General features: G+C 44.5%; 1 protein-coding gene and 1 long non-coding RNA gene across 3 annotated transcripts in view; one reads left to right on the top strand and one right to left on the bottom strand.

The window, feature by feature from the left end:
* The first annotated feature begins 378 nt into the window (after positions 1-378).
* Positions 379-18,241, top strand: part of LRRC2 (leucine rich repeat containing 2) — a 50,816-nt gene continuing 32,953 nt past the window's right edge. The window contains exons 1-2 of one of the 2 annotated variants that reach the window (XM_031663403.1): positions 379-728; positions 14,592-14,735. In XM_031663403.1, the coding sequence (XP_031519263.1) occupies positions 14,611-14,735 (125 nt within the window). In that variant the 5' untranslated portion in view covers positions 379-728; positions 14,592-14,610. Of the gene's footprint in view, positions 729-803; positions 929-14,591; positions 14,736-18,241 lie in introns of those variants that run through there. The other variant, XM_031663404.1, reaches the window with a different exon arrangement.
* Positions 4,434-8,299, bottom strand: LOC116273775. The gene is made up of 2 exons (XR_004182175.1): positions 8,124-8,299; positions 4,434-4,722 (listed from the first exon to the last, which is right to left on the bottom strand). It is a non-coding gene; the product is annotated as an uncharacterized LOC116273775 (long non-coding RNA).

The following is an 18,241-nucleotide window of genomic DNA, read 5'->3' on the forward strand; positions in this document are numbered from 1 at the left end:
ACAAAAGGTATTTTTCAGTTTTAGGCTAAGGGATATGAGGAGCCACTGCCATTAAGGGTCAGGAAGGGGTCACATGGACTCTTGGGAGCAGCAAGGGACTTGATTACTGATTATTAATTTGTCATATTTTCACGATGTGGGCTATCAGCAAAACATATTTGCCCAATTAGTAAACTATCTAAAGAGAATCTAAGCTCACATACATTTTAGGAAATTAAAAATATAAAATATAACGGTGAAATTGAGACCTTGGATGTCTGCTGCTTCCAACATCGAAAACGCTTTTACATTCCCTTGGTCATATGGCTTTCAAAGCCTGCGTCTGGCTTGGTTCCCAGTTTAGTGTGCTGAGCCCTCGGAACCCGCTCCCTTCCATTCCACACCCTCCGGGATCTCCAATGTGAAAAGGTCTGGCCCCGGGTAGGAGGCTGCAGATAGTCCCCGGGCCCGGGCTTTCGCTGGCCGGCTGCAGCGCGCAGGGTGCCAAGCCCTCCCCTACGAAGTCTGTTTTGTCTCAGGCTGGGCTGAGTCACATAGAATAGATAGATAGTTGATTAGCACATGTCCTCCAGATCATATTATCCGCCTACAAATATAGCCTGTTAGCGCACAGGCACGGGAGGCTTCTTCCGGCTCGGCCGTGCTGCTCAGCGGGTGTAAACAGCGTCTGTGGTGTAAACAGCCGCGGCGGGCAGGCCACGACTGTCAGTGCCCGCCCCTCGGGGCAGGTAAGCGCTGGGCGTCCGAGGTGGCCTGCGGGGCGGGAGCAGGGGGCTTGCGCTCCCCGTGGGAGGACGCGGGCGGACGGCCGGTGCCCTGGGCGCTCAGTTGTTTACGCCTTCCTCCGTGCCTTGGTGACCTGCAGTCGGCGGGAGCAACAGGGGTAAACGTCCCTAACCGGACAGCGGCTGGGGCTTAGGCATCGAAGGTATCTGAGGTCCAGGACTATGGTGGGATGGCGAGAAAGGAGAGAGCGTGGGGAGGCGGGTGTCCCCGCGAGTGAATCTTGCTCCGGGTTAGCGGTTCCCCTGCGGGTACTGCCCCGGTGCCCAAGGCTGAGCCCAAAGCTTTCTGGTCCAAAGAGCTGTCCAGGGGAGATAAATCAACTTTGTTTGTGCCCTGAATGGTATGATTGACACATGGCCCTGGCGGGGAAGTCTTTTCTCCCAGCGTCTCACGCCCCCTGGTTTGGGGTTGGGACCGGCGTGAGGCAAGGGCGGAAAGTGACTGGAGACCCAAAGGAGGAGAAATTGTCTGGCTTGTTAGCCGCTCTGCCCTGTTGCTAGCTCTTCTGCTGGACCAAACCCTCTCCCAGAACTCAGGGACTGGGGAGTTCCCCCATTATTCACCCAAAAAACCTCTGCTAATCATGCCAGGTGGAGAAAAATCTTCGGATGCTCACATACCTCTTGTTTTTGTCTTTTGTCACTTAATTGGTGACAGCGATTCTTAGTTTCCTTTCTTTTTACTTTAAGTGATTGAGCTTTTTGACCTTACTAGGTGCCAGGTACTGTCTTAAGCCCTTGACACAATGATCCTACGCGATGTTCTCGCCAACTTGTGAGCTCAGTGCTGTTTGCTCCATCACGTCCACAGGAGAACATAAGCTCAGAGAGGTTAGGCCATGTTCTCAGGGACGTGTGGCCAGAGAGTAGGTAGGCAGGGCTCCAGCCCAGGCAACTTGGCCCTGGAACTGCCCTCTTAATCCCGTTTGGACCCTCTGCCTCCCCTGGCTGAATTTTCTAGCTTAACAAATTACAATAAAATTAATCAGATGTCCCCAGGGAAACTGTGATCATGTGGCATAAATGTCATTTAATTCAGGATTTGGCTGACTATTCTGACCTTACTTGACTATTTAGCTCCCTATTTACCTCCATTTCTATCAGAAAACTCATTCGTTCATCCCAACCCTGGTGTCCAGGCAGTGGCCTTATGTGAGGATAGAATGGAATTTGTGAGTCACCAAAGATCCTTGGTTGTCATATTATTGCCCATTGTATCTTGGTGCCCCCAGAAATTCCCATGGGTTACAGTTGTTCTCTTGGATGCAGCAAGGCTGATGATAGAGGTTTTCCTCACATTGATGACACACCTGGAAGGGCGCCGTGGAGGGGAGCTCTGAGAGGCAGGTGTGGAGAAGAGAGCCTCTCTCTGCATGGCTGGTTCAGGTGACCTCTGGCATTAGCTTTGTCCTCCTCTCCTGCTCCATCTCTTGCTCCTGTCCCCCTCCCAGCCTCACAGAGGGAGCACCAAGAATGGCTTGGCACCTGCATGATGAGGTGACTCTCCTCCCAGACTCCCCCAGATCCTTCTTAGAATGCTCTGAGGGGTTAACCCTGCACCCACTCTACACCTCCTACCCAGCAACCCAGTATCATTTGACAAGAAGAGAGAGGACTAGATGACTGGAAAGCCCCCCCCCCCCCCCAGCATATGACTTCTGAGTGGAGACTACTGCCCTGGTGCCAGGGGACATGTTTTTCCAGTCATGCCCTCTGGCTCTGGAAGCGGATGGCTCTGTAGAGTGGATGACTGTAAAGTGGATGGCTCTCTCAAGTGGTTCTGATATAACTGGGTTGGGGAGTGGGGCGTGGAAAGTTATTCAGTCAAACCTGCACTGTTAGCCCTTTCCCGTTCCTCAAGGTCCGGGCGGGACTCTCCCAACCCCTTCCCCTACCCCTTTCTCTTTTGGCTCCTACAGGGGTTGGTTCAGCCTCTGTTGTCTAATGAACGTGCTGCGCTGAAAGATATCCTTTGATGCTCTCCCCTCTAGATTGGGAACTTGGAGGCATGGACAAAGCTTCTGTCTGTCTGCATTTTATGAGCACCCATAAATGTCACTTAGGGTTCCTAGGCATTGAAAAACAGAAATACACACTAAGTACGCTGGCTCAGTACACACAGTTTCTGTGTTGAGGTTCAGAAGCGGGAGACTGGCATCTGTAGCCCTTGGACTACTCAAAACCTCTCATTTGATGGCCATAGCACACCTCTCTCTGCAGGGGCTTGGACAAGGTGATGGAGAGGCCCCTCCAGTTCCCATCATATGCTACAAATGACCTGCTCAGCTGAACTCATGGGGACCAGGCTGTGAACCCAAGTCTGGGGACTCCCAGGTGGCTGCTCCTGTCAGTAAACTGTGGCTCGTCTATGGCTTGGTCCATGGACATATAAAATATAATGGATCAAATACTTTAACTTCATTAAGTGTTGTGATGTAAATAAACAGTAGACTGAGAAATAAAATAACAGGTGGGTTTACTTTAGATGAGGAGGCCGGGAAGGCCGGACAGGAGAAACATTTAAGGTGGGTTCCAGGGGTGTGGGGAGGAAGCCATGTGACTGGGGGAGGAATGTTCTAGGCTAAGGGAGCAGTGTGTGCTGAGCTCTGAGGGGGAAGAGGCAAGGGGTGGACAAGCACTGAGGAGGGGAGCAGGAGTGTGAGGCGGGATGGGCTGGCCGAGGGCAGACCATGCCAGGGGCTCACTGCCTTTGTGGAAAGCTGGGATCTCATTGTCATTTCAAAGGCAGGCCTCGGGGGGATTTGTGCCAGGTGGTGGCATGATCTAGTTCTCACTGGAAAGTGACTCTCACTATTGACTAGAAGATGGTTTGGATGGAGTTGATTGGGAAGCCAGGAGACCAGTTAGGAGGCCTTTCCACAACTGAGGCAAGGCGTGACACTAGTTGGTGGTGAGAAATGCATGCCCTCTAAGATGTAGGTGATAACTGGATGTGTGGATGAACGTGTGTGTGTGCACACGTGCATGTGTGTGCATGCCGTCTGCATAGTGGGTGGGCAGAGTGAGGAAACGAAGCAGAAGAAGTGACTTCTGGCTGAGCGTGGTGGCTCATACCTGTAATCCCAGCACTTTCGGATGCCGAGGCGGGCAGATCACCTGAGGTCAGGAGTTCAACACCAGCCTGGTCAACATGGTGAAACCCCATCTCTACTAAAAATACAAAAAGTAGCCAGATATGGTGGCTTGTGCCTGTAATCCCAGCTACTCAGGAGGCTGAGGAAGGAGAATTGCTTGAACCCAGGAAGTGAAGTTTGCTTGAACCCAGGAAGTGAAGTTTGCAGTGAGCCGAGATTGTGCCACTGAACTCCAGCCTGGGTGACAGAGTGAGACTTCATCTCAAAAAAAAAAAAAAAAAAAGAATCAACTTTTAGATCTTCTAGATTATGATGGAGTCATTCCTGAGGTGTGGAATTAAGGGAGGCCCAAGATGGACAGATTCTAAAGGAGCAAGTTTGGAGAACATCATGTTTCTTTCAGATATGTGTGAGATATCCAAGGGCATATTCAAGGAGGCAGCTGAACATGGACACCAGATGGCACCAGAAGTTAAGACTGATTTTTATAAGTGCCTTATAAAAATCCACTGTCTTGGTTATTTATTGCTGCATAACAAGTTACCCCCAGGTGTAACAGTTTAGAATAACAAACATTTATTATCTCACAGTTTCTGAGAGTCAGAAATCCGGGGCATTTTAGCTGAGTGTTTCTGGCTTAGGGTCTCATGAAGTTGTGGTCAAGATGTCCACAGGGGCTGCCGTCATCTGAAGGATTGACCGGGACTGGAAGATCTGCTTTAAAGACGGCCCTCTCTCATGGCTGTTGACAGGAGGCCTCAGTTCCTTTCCTCGTGAAGCTTTTCCACAAGGCTGCTTGAGCATCGTCATGACATGGCAGCTGACTTCCTAGAGTGAATGAACTGAAAGAGAGTGAAGACCTAGACTCAGAAGCCACACACCATTACTTTTACCACATTCTAGTCATTAGAAGTGAGTCACTAAGTCTAGCCTACGCTCAAGAGGGGAGGAATTAAGTTCTACCTTTTTAAAGGGAAGAATGTGAAAGACTTTGTGGGTATAGTTTAAAACCATCACATCCACCAAAACAAAATATTTTACATTTTATTGTCCACTAAAGCTAGGATCAGTAAACTATAACCTGCAGGCCTGGCACCTGTTTGCATATGGAATGTGGCCCTGCTGGAGCATCTGGGGACCAAGCTGGAGTATTTTCTTCTGTCTCTATTCCCCCGCTGCTCTCAGCGTCTGTCCACCTGGCCAGCTGTACCTTGCTGCAGGCCAGGGCCAACCCTGGTTGCCATCTACACATTGGAGACTCTATTGTTAGCAACTGCCAGGCTCCAAGCAATGGAATCTCAGTTCAGGAGCTGGTGACTTAGTAGGTCACCTTGCCTCCAGCCAGCTGTCCAACTTGTGATGACTGGAGGAGAGCAGGACACACAGGCACCTGTCTGGGTGATACTGGGGCAGAGAGAGAAATGGACTGTAGCAGGCTCACTCTCCGGCCCCTTCCCCTGCCAACCTCTCCCCTCTCTTTTTGTTTTTTTGAGACCCAGGCTGGAGTGCACTGGTGCAATCTCAGCTCACTGCAACCTCCGCCTCACAGGCTCAAGTGATCCTCTCACGTCAGCCTCCTTAGTAGCTGGGACCACAGATGCATGCCACCACCCAGCTATTTTATTTATTTATTTTATTTTCTATTTTTAGTAGAGACAGGGTTTTGCCATGTTGCCCAGGCTGCTCAAACTCCTGAGCTTAAGCAATCCACCTGCCTCAGCCTCCCAAAGTGCTGTGATTACAGGTGTGAGCCGCCACGCCCAGACCCCCTGCCCCTCTTTTACCATACCTACTAGGCCTTTCCCTCTTGGGCTAGTCCCTCTTGTTCTGAGGATGTTTTTGGCAAGCAGCAGCTGGACATGAAACATGCTCACTACTCTGGATGGTGCTCTGGAGGCAAGCAGGGAGAGGCTCACCAGAGGGTTCTCTTTTGTTATGTAAACACCTGCATATATCTTCAATTTTGCTTGTTGGCCTGCAAAACCTCAATTATTTACCATCAAGTTTTCTGAGCCCCGCACTAAAGCAAAAGATTTTCCAGGCATTATTTTCCTTAATCCAATCTTTGAGAGTGTGCTGATGGTTAGCATTTTCACTCAGGAGCTGGAACACTAAGTATCTGGGAGTCCTTGGACTAGAGAGGAACATGGCTGATGACACTCTGTGGCCCCAGTGTTCTTTCCTTTGGGTGAGAGATGCCACTGTTCTCCTTCTGTCTCATCATTGCCGGCGTTTTCTTCTTTGGAAGACGCTCCGTGACTGTGGACAGTGTAGCCCAAATGGAGGGAGGCTTGTTTTCATAATTCTGCTATAACCACACAAAACCAGACCCACAGCAGGGAACCGGAATCAGATGCTGTCTTGGAACCATGACGCTTTGTTGCCAAATTCAATGAGGGTCCAGGCTGAAGCTTGGCACTTAGGCGGCTTTGTAGAATCCACTTGGTTGTAAAGTTTCCTATTTGCTTTGTTTGTATTGAGGGTCTGCTGACTGGATCCCATAGAGGTTAATTTTTCCCTTTTCTGTGTTGGTGTAGTATATGATGATGACATTTCTATAGTCCTAGAGAAAGTTAATGCTTAGGACATTATATTCTATGTCTCTGCCTGAAAGACTGTGCTGACTAGGGTTTATTCTACAAAGAAGACATTAACTTTGTAAATTTGCTAGGAGATCTCGCCCCTGAGCTGCTGAGGGACTGGCACCTGTGTCTGTCCCTGACAACTGCATCCTGTGGGCTCCCCAATGTGGCTTCTCCCCTGGATGGAGCATCTCCTACTTACCCTGGACTGACACACAGACTCTCACTTGAAACTACTTTCCCAGTCTCAGCACCCACCCATGAGCTACTACCTTCTAGGTTAAGGTAAAATTTGTCCAGTTGTCTAGAGAGGTCTGGACTCAGCCCTGTCCTACATGGGATGCCAGGGGCTGGGCTGGACCTGGCACTTAGAACCTTGTATTTCATAGCTTCCCAGCACCTCTGGACATCACATGTAAATCTCTAGCAAATGTGGTCATCACCTACTGTTCTTAGAGTCTCCAGTTTGCATTATACATGTTTGCAAACAAAACTTCATCTTATAGGTAAGATGCAGATTTAAATCTTGGCACATTAAAAGCCCCCTTAATTGTATAAGAGAACCTCTTTTCCTGCTTTTTAAAATACAGGGAAAACGGTGAACATGGTTAGATGACAGACAGGATATACTCTTTCTCACCAAAATACTCAGTGTAGTAATGACTTATAACTACTTAAAAATATGTCAGGGCCTTTGGTAATTAAATTTCAGAATTCCAGGAATTTATCAAAGATGATTAAGCCATTTTTTGTTGACATGATAAAATATTTAGAACACAAAGGCATCAAGAAGAGACCATTCCTTTAAGATGGGAACTAGAATTACATTTATCTAAGTTAATGCATAGAAATTAATAAGCAATGATTTTTAAGATGTAGGAGCAGTTAATGTACAGCTCTGGCTACTTGCCAAGAGCTAACTGGCCTAAGGAAATGAAAGAACCTCAACAACAGAGTCTGTGATGTGTCTGGTTGATCTGGAGAACACGAGCCCTGTGTATAGGGAGTAATTCTTCCAGCTTCAGTTACTCTGGCTGGCAGGGCTGCCCACGCTGCTCAAATGCAGTTAACTTTACTTTGGCTTTTTTGGTTTACGTGGAGACTTGGGTTCTGTACAGAGATTTCCTCCAAAAAGCTAGGCTGATTGATTCTTTTTAGTGTTTCTTCACTACTGGCTGTGGACTTTGATCTTCTTATTTTCAGGCTGATGCGTAGTGTTCCTTTATGGAAACTTTTAAGTCGAAAGTTGAAGCCTTAATGAAGTAAGATCTTTGCAGGTTAGATACTCCTGAGCTGAAGATAACAGAGTAAGAAAAGTGGTAAAAGAAAAATTAAATGCACTTCTTTTACCTATCGTTTTTATGGTAGACATTTGAAATTTAGCCTTTTAGTGATTTTGAAATATGCAATACATTATTATTGACTATAGTCGCTCAGCTATGCAATAGATTTCAAAACATTCCTCCTACCTATCTGAAACTGTACCTTTTGACTAGTAACTCCCCATTCCCTTCCTCCCCGGCCCCAACCTCTTTCTACACTCTACTTCTACGAGTTCAGCTTTTTAAGGTTTCATATAAAGTGAGACATACAGGGAACCTTCCTTTTCTGACTAGAGGAGCTGTAGCCCAAGAGTGGAACAAACCGTCACGCTTTCTTACTCTCTTAAATCTTCGCTGCTTGGCCGCGACTGTGGGTGCAGTTGTAGGAAGTGCACGGCAGAGCAGGGTAACTACAACACCAAGTTTTGGGCCAGAGGACCGAAAAAGGGAACCCAGCGATCTGGAAAGGACTAGGGAGCTGACAGACAGGGAGGAATTTGGAGAAAACAGCTCCGTAAGTTTGTTCCTGGGCGCCTCCCCGAGTTGCGCATGCGTGGATCTGACCCTAAGCACGCCAGAGATGTTAGACCTGAACACTGGGATAGACCTTCGGCCACGCCGAGACTGGCCACTGGGTGGCGCACACGGAACATAGCTGAATAGCGCCACGAAGACTGAAAACGGACCTGACATGGGGATCACAACCCACAGAAGGCAGGTTGGAGTTTGAGGTCTGAACTCAACCAAATTGGTTACCTACGGTGTCAGTTATCAACTTACTGCCTCTCAGCTTTGAATGCGCCACTCAATAAATATACCCTGTGTTTTACAATGGCATTCCTTTAAATATTGGTCCTTTAAAGTGAGCGCAGTGCTATGCTTTCTCTGTAGAAGGCACTGGAGGGACAAGACTTCCTGCCCTTTTTTAGCGTGGGCTGGGGATCAGCAGTGTGCATGTGAGAATATCCATGGGAACCTGCCCCAAGCATGGGCTCAGAACAGTCCCTTTGCGACTTTGTATCTTGGCTTTGCAGTCACCTTTCTACAGCTCTCTTGAGCCAGAAACAGAGCCCTTGTGCAGCCCACCTGCTCCGAAGACCCCCTGCCTGCGCTTGTATTTCGACTTTCTTCGTAAGCCTCCATATTACCTGCACGCAGCTGCCTGTGGCCCTGAGGGTCACATGCCAACCTGCCACGCCTTCTGCAAGTGGCTGTGTGGTCCACACACTCTGAAGGCCATCTGTCCCTTCTAACACCTGGACTTCCATCGCATGCCCATGCCACCAGTTGCTGATTAGCTGTTTCTACCTGCACTTGAGGGGATCGTCTATTAGTTGCCCAGCAACTCCAGACTAGCCTGCCCAAACCGGAGGACTTACCTGCTATCTGATGGGCTGAACCCCTTCCAAGTTGGCCCTTCCTTGGATACACTCCCTCAGCCCTGGGGTATGAATGGAAAGACAGAAAAATATCAACACAGAAACAGAAGATATAAATAACTCATTGGAAATTTTAGAAATAAAACAGACAATAATTGAAATAAAATACTGGATAGGCTCACAAACATAATGGAGATGGCATAGGGAAGAGCCAGGAAACTTGAAGATAGATTACTGAGTATTACCAATCTGAAAATAAAAGAGAAGAAAATATTTATCTAAAATGAACAAGCCCTCAAGAATCTATGGAACAATACTGAAAAGTCTAATATTTGTGTCATCGTAATTCCAGAAGGAGAGGAGAAAGAGTGTAATGCAGAAAAAAAATTCCAAGAAATAATGGCTGAAAATCCCCAAATTTGGCAAAAGATATAAATCAAGTGATTAAAAAAGCCAAACAAATCCAAATCAGGATAATCCCCCCAAAAATCCATGCCCAGATATAATAATTAACCTGAAGAAACTCAAAGATGAAAAAATTTTGCCAGGCGCAGTGGCTCATGCCTGTCATCCCAGCATTTTGGGAGGTTGAGGTGGGAGAATAACTTGTGCCCAGGAGTTTGAGACCAGCCTGGGCGACATAGTGAGACCTCATTGCTGCAAAAAAAATTTTTTTCTAAGTTAGCCACACATGGTGCATCCCTGTGTTTCCAGCTACCTGAGAGGCTGAGAAGGGAGGATTGTTTGAACCTAGGAGATTGAGGCTGCAGTGAGTTGTGATGGCATCACTGCACTCCAGCCTGGGTGACAGAGTGAGATCTTTTCTCTGGAGGGGGAAAGAGAAAAAAAAAAAAGAAAGTAGCAAGAGAAAAATGATGCATCCCCTATAGGAAAGTGTGATTCAAATTATTTCAGATTTCTAATCAGAAACTATGGATGCCAGAAGAAAGTGGCACAACATTCTAAAGGTGCTGATTAATAGAAAAGAAAAGATTGCTTTCAAATTCTATATCCAGCAAAAATAATATTTATGAATGGAGGTAAGAAAAAGACATCCTCAGTTGAAGGAAAACAAAATATGTCAGCATATTTTCTCTAAAATAATTATTAAGGCAAGTTTTTAGATAGAAGGGAAATGATAACAGAGGTAAACTTGAACAGCAGGAAGGAAGGAACATCAACATATAAATACCAAGATAAATATAATGGACTAGTTTTTTCCTCACGAGTTCTTTAAATTTGATGATTGGCAGCCAAAAATATAACACTGATTGACATAATACGTAAGACAACTGCAACATAAAGGTGAGAATGTTGGAGGACCTATATGGTGGTAAGATTTTTACATCTCACTTGAAGTGGTAAAATACTGTTTCTAAGTGGACTATGAAAAAGTAAGTATGTATAATAAGTCTTAGGGCAACCATAAAACAAGAGAAAAAACTACCCAAAGAGACATAGTAAAATATATAATAGAGAAAATAAAATGGAATACTAAAAAATGTTCAGAGAAAAGAAGGCAGGAAAGTGTAAAAGAGGAAAACAAAAGAGGGATCAAATAGAAAAAAAGTAATAAAATGACAGATTTAAATCCAGACATACAAGTAATTATATTAAATATAAATGGCATACACACATCAATTAAAAGACAGAGATAGTAAGAATTGGTTAAATAAATGATCCAGCAATAGTCTTTCTACAAAATCTCACATCAACTATAAGCATATAGTTAGGTTAATACAAAATGATGGACTTAAGAAAGTGAAAAGCAACTCACAAAACGGAAGAAATTTTTTGCAAATTATATACCTGGTAAGGGACCTGTATCTGGAATATATAAAGTACTACTGCAACTTAACAATAAATAAAAAGACCAATTAACCCAATTAAAAAAGGGGAAAGGATCTGAATAGACATTTCTCCAAAGAAGATATATAAATGCCTAATAAGCATATGAAAATATGCTCAACATCATTAGTCATCAGGAAAATGCAAATCAAAGCAACAAGATACCTCTTCACAACTACTAGGATGGCTATAATAAAAAAAGACAGATAATAATAAGTGTTGGTGAGGATGTGGAGAGAGAGGAATCTTCATACACTGCTGGTGGGAATGTAAAATGATGTAGCTGCTTTGGAAAACAGTCTGACAGTTCACAGAAAGGTTAACTATAGAGTTATCATGTAACCTAACAATTCTCCTTTATATTTACCCAAGATAAGACAACAAATATACACACAAAAACTTGTGCATCATTTTAACTTTCGTCAAAAATCTCCTTTAGGTAAAACAATTTTTTTTTTTTTTAGATGGAGTCTCACTCTGTCTCCCAGGCTGGAGTGCACTGACACGATGTCGGCTCACTGCAACCTCCGCCTCCCAGGTTCAAGCGATTCTTCTGCCTCAGCCTTCCGAGTAGCTGGGACTATAGGTGCGCACCACCACACCCAGCTAATTTTTGTAATTTTTAGTAGAGATGGGGTTTCACCATATTGGCCAGGGTGGTCTTGAACTCCTGACCTCATGATCCACCCACCTCTGCCTCCCAAAGTACTGGGATTACAGGTGTGAACCACCATGCCTGACCTCCTTTAGGTAAAACAATTCTAAAGGAGACAAAGGCAGTCTCAGGCTGGGCAGAGTGTCTCATGCCTGTAATCCCAGCACTTTGGGAGGCCTGGGTGGGTGGATTGCTTAAGCCCAGGAGTTTGAGACCAGTCTGGGCAACATAGTGGGACCACCATCTCTATAAAAATGCAAAAATTATCTGGGCGTAGTGGCACATGTCTATAGTCCCAGCTACTCGGGAGGTGGAGGTAGGAGGAATGCTTGAGCCTGGGGGGTTGAGGCTGCAGGGAACCGTGATGGTGTCACTGCATTCTAGCCTGGGCAACAGAGTGAGACCCTGTCTCAGGAAAAACGAAACAAACAAACAAACAAACAAACAAACAACAAACAAAGGCAGTCTCAGACATCAGAAATCAAAGGAAAGAAGGGAATAAATTAGGTCTGCATTGTCAGCTCTTTAGAGTAAAATTATACACGTTCATATGTTCAGCTGCACATATAAGCCAGTTCTCCCACTCCTATTGGCATAAGAACATAAGCCAGTTCTCCCACTCCTATTGGCATAAGAACATAAGCCAGTTCTCCCACTCCTATAGGCATAAGAACATAAGCCAGTTCTCCCACTCCTATTGGCAAGCCATTTATAGAGAGCACACTCTTGAGTCAGAAGATTAAATATTTTGGCTAGGCATGGTGGCTCATGCCTGTGATCCCAACACTTTGGGAGGCTCAGGCAGGAGGATCACTTGAGCCCAGGAGTTCAAGACCAGCCTGGGTAACGTAGTGAGGCCCCGCTTCTATAAAAAATTAAAAAATTAGCCAAGTGTGGTGACACACGACTGTGGTTCCAGCTACTTGGGAGGCTAAGATGGGAGGCTCATCTGAGCCCACAAGGTTGAGGCTGCAATGAGCAGTGATTGCACCTGGATCACTGCCCTCCAGCCTAGGGAACAGGTAATACCCTGTCCGAAAAAAAAAAAAGAAAAAGAAAAAGGAAAAGAAGATTAAATATTTGGCTTCATATCCGTGACTGCTATTTAGAAGTGTCTGAAATTAGAGGAGAATGTAGTCACCAACCCTACTATTTAGCAACTGACAATCTGTGTTTGTGCAAACCAGGACATGGATTTAGCAAGATTTTGCTGCTGCAGTTAGGGAATTTCAAAACAATATCTAGAAAGTTACTTTACTTAGATAAGGGACATAAGTATAACTTAGTGGAATGGACACTGAAAGGTACTTTTCTGAGCTGATAATTTTTTTTGCAATGATCAAATTACTTAAAACAAAAAGTAAATATAAAGTAGGAAAATAAAAAAGAAGAGAGCTCATTTAGTGTCCTGGGAGCGAAGCAATATCTTTTATTTACTCATTCATTCATTCACTCACTCATGCATTCCACAATGATTTATGGAGGGCCTACCATGTGCAAGGCTCTACACTAGGTGCTAGGGAAATAGATATAAAATTTTGCAGGGCCTTTCATGTTTCATTTGGTGAAACTGAAAGTAGAGACTAAATCATCTCTAAATTCCCACTGAGATGTGATGGCCAAAATGTACCCAAGTCTGACTTCCCTTGCTCTTGGAAAACCAGGTAAACAGAGATCAACAGTTTGTGAAGGTTCAATCTGCAGGGAGATCTCAGAGGACATGTCTCCAGGCTGTGTGGTCAGTCTTAGGTAGCAGAGTGCTCAGTGGGGCTCAGTGCCATTTTTTTTTTAATTTAATGGTGGCTGGCCTGTGGCCTCAGATGATGAGGGCTGGGGATACTGGGGAGGAGAGGCAGAGACTGGTGGTCACAGAGACTACCCTGGAGAAGAGACATGAGTTAGGTCAGCTGGACTGAGGAAAGAAGGCAGGAGGAAGATGGAAAAGGCAGTCCCAGAAGGGAAGAACTGAGGTGATGGGTTACAGAAGGAAGTCGCTGTTACATGCCTCATGTCCTACACTTACAGGAAGGAAAGAACACTCAAATATATTTAGAATAAATTTCTGCCAACAAAAGGGGACTTCTAGAAAAGCAATTGTAACACTGCCTATGCGAGATTTGTTTTTTGTTTTTAATTTAAATACAACTAAGAAGTTATATTCCATTCTACTTGAGAGAGGAGAGAGGATGTGTGTGCATGCCTGCGTGCGTGTGTGTGTGCACGCGCCTGTGCCTTGTGATTAATTCATCTAACTTATCCTTGATTATGTAACAACCTACTGAGAATATTAGGTACATATACTAGTGAATTCAGTAGGATGTGGAACCACGAAGTTTCAGGAATCCCCAGGGGTCTTTGGGAGCCCAGAGTCTATCTGAGGGTTAGGGAGACAAGTGTGACCATCTAGAGAAGGTGACCCTAGGGTGAGTGTTGAACTATGACTTACTTACACAAGGTACTGTCAAACCTTAAGAACATTAGCAAACTGTCATCCTCCCAGGCTGGGGAATAGAGCAAGACCTTGTCTCTACAAAAAATTTAAAAATTAGTTGGGTGTGATAGTGTGAGCCTGTAGTCCCAGCTGCTTGGGAGGCTGAGGCAGGAAGATTGCTTGAGCCCAGGAGGTTGAGGCTGCAGTTGGAGCTATGATCGTGCCACTGCATTCCAGCCTGGGCAACAGAGTGAGACTCTGTCTCAATAAAAACAAAACAAAACAAAACAAAACCCAACCAGCCAAACAAGCCAAAACCAACCAACCAACCAACCAAACAAACAAAAGAACAAAGCAAACTGTCATCCTTGAAGTAGTAAGGCATATCATCATTTCTTAAGCCAGGTGATTCATTCATATTTCATTTTAAAGTTTATGTTAAAACTGTTTTTTGTTTGTGTATCAAGCTGACATATCTATTTTTTTTTAAATAGGTAATTTCATGCTCCCAAAATGGGACATAAAGTGGTTGTCTTCGACATTTCTGTCGTCAGAGCCTTGTGGGAAACTCGTGTGAAGAAGCACAAAGCTTGGCAGAAGAAGGAGGCGGAAAGGCTTGAGAAGAGTGCCTTGGAGAAGTATGTGTTTTCTCAACCTAGTCTTGTAGCGTGTTTGGTGAATAAGGATTTGGACAGGCAGCAGTTGCGTTGTGAAGGAGGATGCTTTTCTTCTGGGATTTCTCATTGTTGCTAACATTTTCCTCATTAAACTTCAGAGCCTTACACTGTTGCTCAGTACAAATATGCAGTTCCTATGATAGCAACACCCATGGTTATAAGGACCTATCTACCACCCAGGCACCGTGCTAGGCACGAGGAAGACAGAGATGACATGATAAATCCCCCTACAGTAAATGCTGTAGCAGGCTGCCTAGCTAGAGTTCACTGAGCTAACTCACCAGGCTGTCTGGCGCTCTGGAGACCATCTGACTGCCGTCTGGGGCAGCTTGGGGCTACTCTGTTGTGCACTTCAGCCCTTCCCCATTGAGCCGAATTCTAGGTAAGATTCATTGTGTTAGTGTCATTTTTACTTGGATGAAATGGTGTCATTTGCCTATCATATACGGTCATGAAATGTGAGTAAAAGAGAGTTATGTATATGAACACCAAGTCGAGTGCTTTGGAAAATTTACAAAGTAGAAAGATTGCAGGTGGCTTTGCATATGTCTGCAATTTTTATTCCCTGTGGAGAAACCAGAACTGGAACTCATGGATGATGCATTAGGGGTGCTGTTTATATAAAATAGACACAATGGGATTCTGATTGGCAGACCCATTCTCAAAGAAAGTCCCAACCCTACATCAAGTTGGCCAATGATGGTATATTTGCACACTTTAAGTTAAAAACAAGATGTGTAGGGGCCGGGCGCGGTGGCTCATGCCTGTAATCCCAGCACTTTGGGAGGCCGAGGCGGGTGGATCACGAGGTCAGGAGATCGAGACCATCCTGGCTAACACGGTGAAACCCCGTCTCTACTAAAAATACAAAAAATTAGCCAGGCATGGTGGCGGGTGCCTATAGTCCCAGTTTCTTGGGAGGCTGAGGCAGGAAGGCAGGATAATAGCATGAACCCGGGAGGCGGAGCTTGCAGTGAGCTGAGATCAAGCCACTGTACTCCAGCCTGGGTGACAGAGCGGGACTCTGTCTCAAAAAAAAAAAAAAATATATTCGTAAGGTGCGAATGTATCTACATTCTTGGTTCTCCACTTTTATTAGCTTTTTGGATTAAACAAATACCTATTCTGATCATGCTTGATAATTAAGCTGCTACTGTATTCATCACAGTGGTTTCAGGTGATTACCACCATTCCTAATTTGCAGATGAGGAAACTGGGACTTAGGTAAGTTGCTCAAGTTCACACACATGGTAAGCGGAAGATGTGGCCAAGCCCTTGCCTCTATGTAATGCTGTAATCACAGGTAGTTAGAACATCTTTTCTCTTGCCACTAATCTGAGATTGTCCAATATGAAGTAAAGGATTGCTTGAGGAGTTTGAGACTCGACTGGGCAACATAGTGAGACTCTGTCTTTACAAACAAACAACAAAAAAGAATTAGAACCCTTAAACCAGAAAGCCCACATGGCAATGCATCCAAGAGACCTACACTCACATAAATCATACAAGGTCCCAGAGCCCAAAATAGCCCTGAGCCCTGCTTCGATTTCTTCCACACACCTAGCATCTGGGGTTACTCTAGACAGAACAAGCTCGCTGCACGGAGGCCCACGCCCTTGGCAGTGGGGAGGGGAGTTAGGGAACACCTGTAGCTGATGCCACTTACTGAGGTTCTTGGAAGAGGAGCCACCTGCAGACACCTGGGGTCTGCAAACTGTGTTCTCTCGTCTGCTTTGGAGTGGGATCTGCCCCTTCATCCCTGTCTTTTGTTGTGGTGTTAACAGCTTCATGCATCTCATGTACATAGGTTTGAGCTTGACTTGGGCTCAGTGTCACTGAGCTTGTGCAGTATCTCATCTTAATCTAAGACGGAAAACTTCTTGGTTATTTATTTGGCTTTTCTAGCCCAAGATAAGAAAAACAGTCACCAAGTTGGCTGGGCAGATAAGGAGGAATGTGAGGTAGGGCTGGGGAGGAATGTGCATGTTTAAGAGAGGAACTTAGTTTCTCAGGCTCCTCAGAAATGGGGGTAAGTAAATTTGCCTTCTTTACAGGTGTTTTTGAGCTTCCATAATATAATTCATACTGTGATCATTAGTACTATTTGAGGGTTAACTTTTCGTTTCTCAGGATCTGTTTACTGTGCAGAGGAGGAAATAATATGTTGAAAAATTAATGCCTGCCTGATTATAAAAGGCAACTATTTGGTTAATTTAAATTTACTGAAACAAATAAAACCTTCCAGCTTGTTCTGTTACCTCACTTTAGAGTATCTCATCCTGTAATGCTGTAGTTGTTCCGTGAAGTATATACCGACACTTAAAAATTATAAGTAGAGATAAAATATGAAATGTCAGTCTCTCCGAATGAAACTGGATCATTTAGAGCAGAGGTTCCCAAGCCCTGGGCTGGCCTGTTAGGAACTGGGCCGCACAGCAGGACCGCCCGAGCTCCGCCTCCTGTCAGATCAGTGGCAGCATTAGATTCTCATAGGAGCACAAACCCTTTTGTGAATTGTGCATACGAAGGATCTAGGTTGCCCGCTGCTTATGAGAATCTAATGCCTGATGATCTGAGGTGGAACAGTTTTATCCCGAAACCATCCCCCCAACCCCTCATCCGTGGAAAAATTGTCTTCCATGAAACTGGTCCCTGGTGCCAAAAAGTTGAGGACTGCTGATTTAGAGGGAGAAATTAAAGAGTTATTGTTAGGCTCTAAGTGAAGATTTTCTTCTCCATTGAGGCTGTTTGCCGTCTGGGCTTAAGGAAAAGGTATTTTATTTTCACATTTATTGATTTAATTAGTAGAACTCTAATGGCATTTTTTTGGATATGTTTATTGAATATTTGGCATTCTACTAAAACTGAGTTGAGAGGAAGATTTCACGTTCAATTATATGGGTGATAGAGTGAAAAGACAATGAATTTTATTCATTTTAATTACTCTCAAGGAAGAGAATGGAATTAAAAAAATAGTTTATATTTCCTTCACTTTCCTATCATTAGTTTCAAAGGGAATAAGATATAAAATATTTAAGAAAGAAAATAAGACATAAAATAAGACAAAAATACTTAAGAAAGAAATAAAAAATAGATTTGGTATATAATTATTTTTAATGGGGTACATCTAATTTTCTTTTTTCTCCATTTTATATTGGCTGTACCAAAATATGTGAAATATTTATAATAATTTGTAATATGTGCTATAGGAATACTATATTACATAGGGATGAACTGGTATCATCTCATTATATTGCTAGGATCTGCCCTTAGGTTCAGTCTAAGAAATGAGGAAAGAAAAGTTAGAGACATTAATCTGAAAAGTGCCCACTGAATACAAGAACTTGCAGTGACTGTGCTGTTGGTTTTAAAAATTTTGGAGCGATTGCTTCTAACAGAAGTTCCAGCAGCATGTCTTTGACCTAGAGTCTGCCCCTTGTCCTGACTGCTACAGTAAGATCTAAATC

Source organism: Papio anubis, chromosome 2, assembly GCF_008728515.1.
Source record: "Papio anubis isolate 15944 chromosome 2, Panubis1.0, whole genome shotgun sequence".
NCBI classification, from domain to species: Eukaryota; Metazoa; Chordata; class Mammalia; order Primates; family Cercopithecidae; genus Papio; species Papio anubis.